The sequence below is a fragment of the Populus euphratica genome, unplaced genomic scaffold, assembly GCF_000495115.2.
Source record: "Populus euphratica unplaced genomic scaffold, PopEup_1.0 scaffold120.1, whole genome shotgun sequence".
Taxonomy (NCBI): Eukaryota; Viridiplantae; Streptophyta; class Magnoliopsida; order Malpighiales; family Salicaceae; genus Populus; species Populus euphratica.
Genome location: NW_011499918.1, coordinates 196,746 through 208,458, shown reverse-complemented (window position 1 = coordinate 208,458; position 11,713 = coordinate 196,746). Strand labels below are relative to the sequence as shown.

General features: G+C 36.0%; 1 protein-coding gene across 2 annotated transcripts; it reads left to right on the top strand.

Annotated features, from left to right (window-relative positions):
- The first annotated feature begins 547 nt into the window (after window positions 1–547).
- LOC105134790 (starch synthase 3, chloroplastic/amyloplastic-like) lies at window positions 548–11,307 on the top strand. 2 transcript variants are annotated; one of them, XM_011039328.1, is made up of 17 exons: window positions 548–1,090; window positions 1,534–1,597; window positions 1,740–3,065; window positions 3,456–3,670; window positions 4,071–4,341; window positions 4,765–4,940; window positions 5,957–6,064; window positions 6,440–6,549; window positions 6,673–6,778; window positions 7,181–7,351; window positions 7,483–7,611; window positions 8,036–8,218; window positions 8,939–9,070; window positions 9,166–9,277; window positions 9,753–9,876; window positions 10,369–10,531; window positions 11,011–11,307. In XM_011039328.1, the coding sequence occupies exons 1-16, from the start codon at window positions 956–958 to the stop codon at window positions 10,496–10,498; spliced, it is 3,492 nt and encodes a 1,163-aa protein (XP_011037630.1). In that variant the 5' UTR covers window positions 548–955; the 3' UTR covers window positions 10,499–10,531; window positions 11,011–11,307. The 2 variants fall into 2 exon arrangements, with proteins under 2 accessions (XP_011037630.1, XP_011037629.1); XM_011039327.1 differs by lacking the exon at window positions 11,011–11,307 and having other exon boundaries at window positions 549–1,090; window positions 10,369–10,783.
- The last annotated feature ends 406 nt before the right edge of the window (window positions 11,308–11,713 follow it).

Sequence of the window (11,713 nt, the reverse complement as noted above, 5' to 3'; positions counted from 1 at the left end):
TTTCAAGTTTTAAAAAATAAAAAACTAAAACTTGATATTTTTTATTAAAAAAACTAATCAACTACAATTATCATTGTTTTTGAAAACTATATTGTTAGTTATAAAAGAAATTGACAACCTTTTATGAACTTTTTTTTTTAAATATAAATTTTTATTTTTATTTTTATTTTTTAAAATAAAAGGTGAGAATGATATATCAAACCATCTCTAAAACAATTTCATTGAGTTTTGAACAATCAATATTGAAAAACCATAAAATTAGAGTTTGGTAAGAATATTTTTTTTTTGTATTTAAAAAATAATTTTTAAAATATTTTAATTTAGTTTTTAGATAATTTTAATATATTAATATAAAAAATAAAAAAGAGATATCATTTATATTAACAAAATTCCAAACACTACAAGCCACAAAGGATTTGCTGACATGGCATGTCTCTATTTGATGGGTCAATTCCTATTCCGATCCTGGAGCCATCTAAGCCTATCATACACTAACAGCCTCTCAAAAGCACAACCCTTTCAAAAGAAAATCCCCAAAAAGTTTTAAATTATCTCTGGCTCCACTTCACCACATACAACCCCACAATAAACCCTCTCATCAAATCCATGTCCACCATTAAAAAATAATTGACACAATTTTTACCATTAATCAACGGCCCAAGAATAACCCCCATCTTAGATCACTATTTTTGCAAAACAGAGAGCAGCAATTTTGACACTTCTGGCCGAGATTCTATCACTTTTGAAGTACTGTTTAGCAGAGAGCATGTTTTTTTTAATAAAGAAATTAAACAGTGCTAAGAACATGCATAATTTTATTGGAAGAATAGAAAAGATCGAGTCTTGATCAATGGATTAGCAACTATAAGTTCAGTTTTGGAGTGAAAGATTTGAAGTTTGAAGTGGGTTTTGCTCGCACAAAAACTTTCTGTTCTGTTTCTGAAAATAGAAAGCCATGGAAGTGGCTTTGCTAGTACAAAGTCCATTGAGTTGTAGTGGAAGGGGTGTTTTTAGTGAAAGAAATGGTTTAAAGATTAAACCTTTTCTTGTTGGGTCTTTCCCTCATGTTAGAAGTGGACAACTTTCAAGTGTAAGTGTCTTTGTTACTCTAAAATGATTCATCGGCTCATTTAGTTCCTGTTTTTTAATGTGTTATGTGTTTGTTTTGATGGAATTGTTATTGGTTTTGTTGGTTTTGGGATGAAGAATGGAAGTTTTTTTTGTTCTGGTTTTAGTTGGATGTTTCTGTTCAATGTTGGTTGCTGTTTGTTTTTTAAAGCTTTTTTGCTTTTTGGGATTGTGATTGGTTTGTTAATGTGATTATTATTTTGTTTTTGTTTTTGTGCTGCTGATTGTAATGCTTTTGTTAATTATTGGGATTCTATTGGCTTTTTTGTTCATTGTGGTGACTGTGATTATAATTTTTAATCTGTGACTGAGAATTAATTGGTTCTAAGCAGATGAAAGCGAGTAAACTGTATTGTATGAGTCTACTGGATACTGAGTTTTTTACTTTGTTGTGTTTGGTTCTAGCTTAATTCATGGAGGAAGGAGTTTCCAGCAAGTAGGGTTTCATTTCGAATTACTGCAACTGCTGGTTTGTTCAAGTTTTGCTCTCTCTTTTTTTTCTTTGGATTTTATAGGAAAAAGGAGATATAATATAATATTTGGATATAGGTTTTAAATGTTTATTGATGAATTTGAATATAGTTTAGAATTTGAACTGCATTTATATGCAGATTTTTCTAAGAGGAGACAGAGAAAAATGTCAAATGCTAGGCCTAGAGGCTCTTCTCCGAAGGGATTCACGCCGAAAACACCTGTTGGAACAAGCACCCAGAAGAGAGATTTAGAAAACAATGGAGAGAAAGAGGGTTCAATTACACCAAAATCTAGTGAGATTGCAGAGGCCAACAAGCAAACACTAGAAACACAGGTTGATGAGGATGAAGAACAGGCAATTGAACATTCTGGGGAGAAAAAAGTCGATGAAGAAAAGATAGGAGAGGAAGTATCTTTGATGAGTAAAAAGGTGGCTGTTGCTAATGGTAATCAAGTGGTCAAAAATGGAAGTATCAGCAGAGTTGGTAAGGATGTGACTCTGTCAGAGGATAAAATTGCTTTAGAGGGAAGCCAAAATGATGACTTGAAGAATGATGGTATTGTGAAAGAGAAGAGTATTTCAATTGATGGGAGAAAGACTGAAGATGATTCTCTACAAATAAAATTACAGTTGGAAATGGAAGAAACATTACGTAAAAAAGAAACCGATAGGCTTGCTGAAGAAAAATTGCGTAGGCAAGAAATTGAGAGGCTTGCTGAGGAAAACTTCTCTAAGGGTAACAAATTGTTTGTCTATCCGCTGATGGTGAAACCCGATGAAGACATAGAAGTGTTCCTTAATAGAAGTCTATCAACCTTGAGTGACGAACCAGATATTTTGATTATGGGAGCATTCAATGACTGGAGATGGAAATCTTTTACCTTTAGGTTGAGCAAGACCCATCTCAATGGGGATTGGTGGTCTTGCCAGGTTCATGTTCCAAAAGAAGCATATAAGATGGACTTTGTGTTCTTCAATGGGCAAGATGTCTATGACAATAATGACAAGAAGGATTTCTATATTCTTGTTGAAGGTGGAATGGATGCATTTGCATTTGATGATTTCTTGCTTGAGGAAAAACGTCGGGAACTGGAGAATCTTGCAAAGGAGCAAGCTGTGAAGGAAAGATTAGCAGAAGAGCAGAGGCGAAGAGAAGCAGAGAAGGCTGCAAGTGAAGCTGATAGAGCACAGGCAAGGGCAGAAATTGAAAAAAGGAGAAGAACATTGCAAGAACTGATGAAAAAGGCTGCAAGGTCCTTCAATAATGTTTGCCACATAGAACCTAGTGAGTTCAAAGGTGAGGACATGATCAAGTTATATTATAACAAAAGCTCAGGTCCTCTAGCCCATGCTAATGACCTTTGGGTTCATGGGGGGCATAATAATTGGAAGGATGGATTGTCCATTGTTGAGAGACTTGTCAGCTCTGACAAAAAGGATGGCGATTGGTGGTATGCTAATGGTATGCTTGAATATATCTTCTTTAATCTAGTAATTGTGCTTTTTTTTCTTTTTACATTGTCTATTGAGCCTTATAGTCACACGAACAATTTGTTTTTGATTATCATGAAATTTCAATCTGGCGTGGTACATTTTAGGGAAATTGGAAGAAAGAAGAAATTGGCAATGTTATTTATTTGTAATAAATAGAAAAGGTCCCCAATATTCTTCTTTTATGAATTATTACTGCATGATTCTTCTCTTCATCTCTTTTGGTGGGCCTGGGTGCACCTTTTTAAAACTGGCACAAAAAGGATGCTATGTCTGTGTCAACCTTGCCCTGCATGATTCTGTTTTGTTGGTTTATCCTTGCTGTATCATAGGAATTTTTGTTCAACAATGTCTTTTGCAGTTGTTGTCCCTGATCGAGCCTTTGTCCTGGACTGGGTCCTTGCTGATGGTCCACCTCAGAGTGCCACTGTGTATGATAACAATCATCGCCAAGATTTCCATGCTATTGTCCCAAATGGTATTCCTGAAGAATTGTATTGGGTTGAGGAAGAAAACCAAATATATAGGAAACTACAAGAAGAGAGGAGGTTAAGAGAGGACGCTATACGTGCCAAGGTCAGTTGACATGATGCTACATTCAAAGTACTAGAATTAGAATAGGAGGATCAAGATTTTGTGCTCTGGCACTTATAAAAGCATGATTAGTTATCTTTGAATCACGCACAACATAAACATGGCTGAAATTTCTACCACATGTTTTGTGGTCTGCTAGTAACCTTGGCTCACATACTGAACACATAGAACAGCCACTTAACTTTCTGCTGCTGGTCACTCTGAGTGTATGTTATCTTAACAAGCTGCATTAGTGGAATTCTTTAACAGTTAAAAGTCGTCGTCTGTTCTGCATCCTTCTTTGGACTTATTTTTTGTTAAATTTTATGAAATCTTGTCATATTGTAACTTTCTGAATTTCAAGTTTACTAAGTCCTGCTGCCTCTATGCTTTCTCGTCTCAGGCTGAGAAAACAGAACGTATTAAAGCTGAAACAAAGGAACAAACTTTGAAAAGGTTTCTGCTGTCACAAAAGCATATAGTTTATACTGAGCCTCTTGATGTTCAGGCTGGAAGCACCGTGACAGTTTTCTATAATCCTGCTAACACCATTCTGAATGATAAACTTGAAGTTTGGTTCAGAGGCTCATTCAACCGTTGGACCCACCGCAAGGGTCCATTGCCACCTCAGAAAATGTTGCCTGCAGATAATGGCTCTCACGTCAAAGCCACTGGTAAGCTTTTAGTTCCAGCTTTCATTCTTTGTTCTTTTATGTGTGATAAGAATTATTTGTTTATTTAGCAATTTCCTTCCATTTAATATGGTGGCTTATTGTAGCCTTCATATTTTGGTGTTTGTATCATCTTTGCTGCTGTCGCCTCACTGTGGGTTTTTCTTGTCATGGACATTGTAAGCAGTGTCATACAGCTCACAGATGACTTGCATTGGGTTCAATTTCTTTCATATATGATGCCAAGGAATTTCTTTCCAGCATACATTTTAGCTCATTATCCCCTAAGTATGCAAGTTAATCATCTATACGCAAGTTTAAATGTGTAAAGGATGATGGCATATCATGTTAGTACAGATAGCACACTTACTAAGAGATTGTGGGTTTTTTCAGGAAAAAAGGTTTCATTTTGTGTGTTTTTTGCAGTCAAGGTTCCATTGGATGCCTACATGATGGATTTTGTATTCTCTGAGAAGGAAGATGGTGGAATTTTTGACAATAGAGAAGGCATGGATTATCACATACCAGTGTCTGGAGGAATTGCAAAAGAACCACCGATGCACATTGTGCATATTGCTGTTGAAATGGCCCCAATCGCAAAGGTAATTTTAATGCATAACGCGTATGATACTGTCTTGGTGCTATGGGGTTTGAAAGTTACATTATTGTCAAAGAAATAAATTCATTGTTTTTTAAGTATATTAGCTATTATAATTAATTAACATATTTTAATACTTGTGACCAACTGTAAGAATAAATTTCAATACGAGGATTGTGGTAAACAAAGGAAATGTTTATAAGCTAGTAGTGAGAAAAAGTTAAAAGGATAAAATCATATTCACACGATTCAAGGTACTTGTGTAGATAAAATTCTAACCATTACGTATAAGGTGTGAACTATCCATTTCACTTCTAACATCTCCTTTTCCACCTTAACCTAACATCCTTAACGGCTTTCTTTATTTCTCTGTTTTGTCTCAATTACATCTACTGCTGACTTGTTCTCTCTCTTTTTCTTTCATTGAATATATGGTCTTTTTAAAAAAATCAAGAGCAAATAGTGATATTAATTTTCTAGACTGAATCCAAAGTGTTTGGACTCGAGCCTTTTAACCACATTGGTATCTATTCTGTATCATTAAGACACGGTGAGTTATAGGCTACTAAACCTTTCAATTTTCTTGACACCTCACTCATCAAAACCTCAAATAATTGAAAGAAACATTTTAAGGTGTTAACTTGTATTTAAGTTAGGAAAAGAGCCTCCAAATACCAGAAGCAGATTAATGTGTAGCATAGCTTATAGACACACACACACACACACAAGCCATAAAAATTGGGTTATGATTTCATATGAAAGGCTTACTTTGAGTCATGAGCAACATTTTTCTACTAGTAGAATAGGGGACGGAGGCTTGTTTCTGAGCACAACTTCTCCAACAATTTATGTGCTTAGTGAATTAACCCTCATGTGCATTCCATTGGCTAAATTACACCAGTGAGCAACTTGTCTTAAAATAACAAAATAACACACTACTTCTTCTTCTTCTTCTTCATATTCTTTATTTTTATTTATTTTGTATACTTGTACAACTATTCTGTGATAAATCTCTTGCAGATTGGTGGGCTTGGTGATGTTGTGACTAGTCTCTCCCGTGCAGTTCAAGATTTAAACCACAATGTGGACATCATTCTTCCAAAGTATGACTGTATGAAGATTAGCCATGTAAGCTCATTGCAAGTTCCACAAATTGAAGATTTTGTGTTATTCATCCTTTAGTGTATTTTTATGTCCCACCCACACTTGGTCTTACACCTCTCTGTTGGAGGTCCATATTATCTTTGGATGATTTAATTATCAGAATGTTGGGGGGGAAAAAAACCTCTTCCAAATAAAATAATAATTATAGCAATAATGAATTGGCACTTATAAAGCATGCACTACTATTACAGGATCATGTGTCTTTCAATAAGAAAAGTTATTTGCCCTGTAAGAATTAAAATGACACTATCAAACTAAATAGTAGGTTTTGCATCTTGTTTCTCCGTAAAACATAAAGCACTGCTTCTAGTAAATCTTTAAACGTGCTCTCTGAAACAGGTGAAAGATTTGCACTACCAGAGAAGCTATTCCTGGGGTGGGACTGATATAAAAGTATGGTTTGGGAAGGTGGAAGGCCTTTCTGTCTATTTCTTGGAGCCTCAAAATGGGTAACTTTTGTGCTCTACAGTACCCTCAAAGTGTTGCCTGCTTGTACATATAGTTCCACCATAATTATCACTTCATATAACAAAATGCCTGATAAGGTCTCTTGATGCATTATTTTCTTGCAGAATGTTTTGGGCAGGTTGCGTATATGGCTGCAAGAATGATGGGGAGAGATTTGGTTTCTTTTGCCATGCAGCCCTTGAATTTTTACAACAAAGTGGATTTCATCCTGTAAGTTAAATGATTTGATTCAGCATCAAGCAGTTATTTTGTTAAAATGGTTACTAGTTCTTAGAATATCTCTTTTGCATGGGTGGTAAATTTTACTTCATGCATAATGAAGTGATGATGTCATTCATTGATTACACCCTAATAAAGTCCATATATAAACATTGTGATAGGAAAAATACAACTAATTATGTTAGAAGAATGGATTTCAGGAAGTTATTCTCCATGCCCACCTTTCAAAACCAGCTTTTGCTGCTGGTTGGGCCACTGGTTGTGACAATGATTGTTAATCTATGATATCCATCTGACCAAATCAACCAGCTCCCTCCGCCTGAATATGCTCATTGAATCTAATTCTTTTCTTCCTTTCTAAGACATGTATTAATCAGTGCTTTACACTCCCAGGATATTATCCATTGCCATGATTGGTCTAGCGCTCCAGTTGCATGGTTGTTTAAGGACCATTATATGCACTATGGTCTGAGTAAATCCCGGGTAGTCTTCACCATTCATAATCTTGAATTTGGGGCAAACAACATTGGGAAAGCTATGGCATATTCTGACAAGGCTACAACTGTAAGTAAATTGTTGTTCTTTCCTTTGCGTTTTCTAGTTTTTCAATCAACATTTTTTTATAATATTTTCACTCTTTTATGATTTCTGTAATGGCACCTGAGAATATTTTTTTTTGCTGTTTTTTGTTGCAGGTATCTCCCACATATTCAAGGGAGATTTCAGGAAATCCTCTAATTGCTTCTCATCTCCACAAGTTCCATGGCATCCTAAATGGAATTGACCCTGATATATGGGACCCTTATAATGATGCATACATTCCTGTAAGTGGGTTACCATATCATTTTGAATTTTTTAGACTGATGGTTCTTGAATTGAAGTCCTTAAGTTCTAAAAGCTTCCTAGCATGCTCTATCTTCCATGAATTTGCAACCTACTAATTGGATACATACATCTATGCATTAGAAGTGAAATGAAAGATTGGCCCTGGGAATGCATGACCATGCGTGGTTGAAGATTGCAATTGGAATCCATTCTGAAATACAAGTGCCATTATTTGTCTTTAATCCATATGCAAACATTGAGGGTTGTCATTTTGATGGAAACTCTATGCGTACCTTTTTTTAATTACTTTTCAAGGTTGAAGATGGTTTGTTAGAACAGCACTTTTTTGTCTTTAATTGTAATCTTCTTTGGAGATTCAGATTGCTTCCGCCAAGCAATTGTGGCTAATAGCTATTATTCCAGGTACCTTATACTTCCGAGAATGTTGTTGAAGGAAAAAGAGCTGCCAAGGAGGCTTTGCAACAAAGGCTTGGTTTGAAAAAGGCTGATATTCCTCTGGTAGGAATAATTACTCGCTTGACACATCAAAAGGGAATCCATCTCATCAAGCATGCAATTTGGCGCACCTTAGAGCGCAGCGGGCAGGTTCATTTCTATCCGATTTCCTATTTCTCAAATTCTCTTCTTGTTGTGGTTATTTATCAGCCCATAGGACTGCTTTTCAACAATATCTAATCTCTGCCAGCTATTTCCCAATCATTAAAGTGCAATGCTAGCAGTAAATGTTTTGGTTCTGTTGGCTGATTTAGATACACCAAGACAATAACATGTCTCTTGAATAGTGGCACAGAATCGCATGGTGAAAAACCATTAAATTCATGCCACCTTTTCGCTTTAAATGGGAGCTATTCCTTTGCAGAGTATTCCTTTGTTATTGGATTGTTAACAGTTGAGAATTTGGCCAATTTTTTGTTTGGCAGTGCAGACTCCTTAATGTTGGACATGATCTCAACACTTGACCCATCACTAATTTAAAAGAAAAAAAAAAGTTACAAGTACTGTAATCCATCTAGGTTTCCTTCCAGCACAGAGCAGCGTTGGGAGTGGCCTGAAGCATCCTGACTGCTGTGTAATCTAGCTGATGCATTGCCACCTACCCACCCCAAACTTATCCTGTCTTTTATCTTTCCTTGTGTTTCTGTTATTGTGATTAAGCAATAATATCTTCATAGTTATGATCTGAATGCCAACATAAGAATTATGGAAGTCCATTAGTAGGTCTAAAGTCATCTGCAGGTTTGAACAATGCATATGTTGAAGCATAATAACGTCTTACCATTTCTGTGAAATGAAATTTGTGTATAGGTTGTATTGCTTGGTTCAGCTCCAGATCCCCGTGTCCAGAATGATTTTGTGAATTTAGCCAACCACTTGCATTCTAGTCACCATGACCGTGCTCGCCTTTGTTTGACTTATGATGAGCCTCTTTCACATTTGGTATTCTCCTGGAACTTCACATTCAATTTTCATTTCAATGAATTCACCTCTTCCTTTTGCAACTGACCAGGAAAATCTTCTTTTTTGTTTGGTAGATATATGCGGGTGCTGATTTCATTCTAGTCCCATCTATTTTTGAGCCTTGTGGACTGACCCAACTTACTGCTATGAGATATGGTTCAGTAGCTGTTGTTCGAAAAACTGGAGGTGAGTACCTATCTTTCTTTTATGTTGACAAAATATCTCAACTTATTCTAGTTTTTTTTTTCTTCAAGAAAAGAAGAAAAATGAACTCCAATGAATTATTCTTTAAATATAAGAAGAATTTCCTTTTAAAATTTTATCTAGACCCACTTTTGAGGTGTCTATGTTGACCACCAGGTTGTCATTGCACCTACAAAAAAGAGAGAAACTCTGATGGTGCTTTATATTATTATCACTAGTAACGAGGATGAGGGGTTTGGGTAGGGGAAGTGTTAGTAGCTCTTGGATACTTCATACTGTGCTTTTTTGGCATCTGGTAGGCCTGAAATTAATTGCTACTTTCCTAGTCAAATGTCTTGCCACCATGTGGTGCTTCTTGACAAGATTACTGTTTACAAGCTCTCTAGTGCACTTCTCAAGCTAGTACCAGCAATTAAAGTATGCTAAGTAGTCCATTTTCATGCTATTTCTTCTTTAGGGCTTTTCGACACTGTGTTCGATGTTGACCATGACAAAGAAAGAGCCAAAGCACAAGGTCTTGAACCAAATGGATTTAACTTTGATGGAGCTGACCCTGCTGGTGTTGATTATGCTCTAAATAGGTGAGTGGATGTTTATCTGCTTTAGTGAACTGCATGTTTAAACACACGCACGCAAGTTATGTCTCCAATGTTTCCCCTTTGGAAAATCTTGAATATGAGGATATCATCAGTGCAATTTAACAAACACAAACTTGAACACTCGGTAAACTATCGTTACCAGTGTCTGCCCTGATATAATCTTAATGTGAAGATGCCATACCATTTAACATGTGCTACTGACGTGTAGTGCCTGGAGTACATAAGCAAGCCAATTAGCAATCCTTTTGGTTCTTTTTCCTCATCACGGAAAACTTCTTTTGCCGTCTTATTTTTGTACTAGAACTTTATCATCATTATTGAACATGTGAAGAAGAAATGATTGAAGTTTTGATGGGGATGCTGTAAAATGTTAAGATGACTCCGATCCGTCTTGCCTGTTATCGCTTGCATATGCAAGCTTGCCTTCTGAATATATTTTGTTCAGTAATATTTATTTTCCAATTAATCTTTCAGGGCAATCTCTGCCTGGTACGACGGTCGGGATTGGTTTAACTCATTGTGTAAAAAGGTGATGGAGCAAGACTGGTCTTGGAACAAGCCTGCTCTCGATTACTTGGAGCTTTACCATTCAGCACGCAAGTGAAAACAAGAAATCAGTAGGCCAAGAGAGCAATATGTAAGTCAATCCGGTACCATAGTTTGTACATGTTTAGTGGCACACCTCTGATTTTTTTTATAATTCCACACGGTAATTTCTTGCACATAAGTTGCCTACTCCAAATAATATGCAAGGTCATATCAGTGTTAGAGCTCGAAATGGATCGTCCATTTTTGTGCAGCACAAAACCATAGGCTACACTTTTATGTACCTTTGATCGCTTATATTATCAATCAATGTTCATTAGCATCTCCAAAGGGACTATTCCTAGAGGTTTATTTTTTTCCAAAGCATGCATCTTGGTTGTGGCTTGCACGAGAGGGACAGTGGAGGTCTGTCATTAACAAACCCTAACCCTTCTGTTGTCACTGGGGTTCGAGTTCCTGGCTTGAGATGCCTTTGTTTCTGCATTTAATTACTAGACAATTAACACATCATACAAGTCATGTAATTACATCTCCTTCACATTAAAAGCACCAGCTCAACGTTTTTTCCAGGAAAGTGCATGTCTTCACTGCGTTTAGGCTACCATTTTTTATTACAAACTGTGGAGATTGAATGTCACTGTTGACAACTTGAGGGAATTGACTGTAACTTCGTACATACACTCTCAAGAAGGGCCCCGGTCAGCAGGTACAAGTTTCCATATCAACTAGCCACCAAGTTTTGCCATAGTAGCCACTAAAGTCGCTTCCTCTTTGGCTTGGCATTGAAGAGACCACAGGCTAGTGTTATAAGATTATTGTTATGGTTATTTTTTAAAGTTTATATTAAAATTATTTTTTTATTTTTTTAATATAGCAAAACAAAAAAGTGGTATCAACTTTAATATTATAAAACTTGGACTAACATGTTGAATTTGTTGTGATATGTTTGACCAAAAATCTAAATTTAGTTTCAAAAGAAACTAGATGGAAGTTTACATGATGATGATGATGATGAAAACGTGGATGATTTATGGATCGTCAAAAACCAGTTTAATTTTTTTAAAAAAAACCAATATCATATTGTTTGAATCATAAAAACTAAAGCATAACAACTAAATGAGGTTTGAATCGTAGTGGCAAATGCACAAAGAAAGAGCAAAATCTATCTTACCTTGACCTCTCAAATTTATTACCAGTAGATCTCAAAGCCACCCCGACGAACAATCGCATGTAAAAAGTAGGGAATTAATGAAAAGGGAGCTGAGGTGTGGTT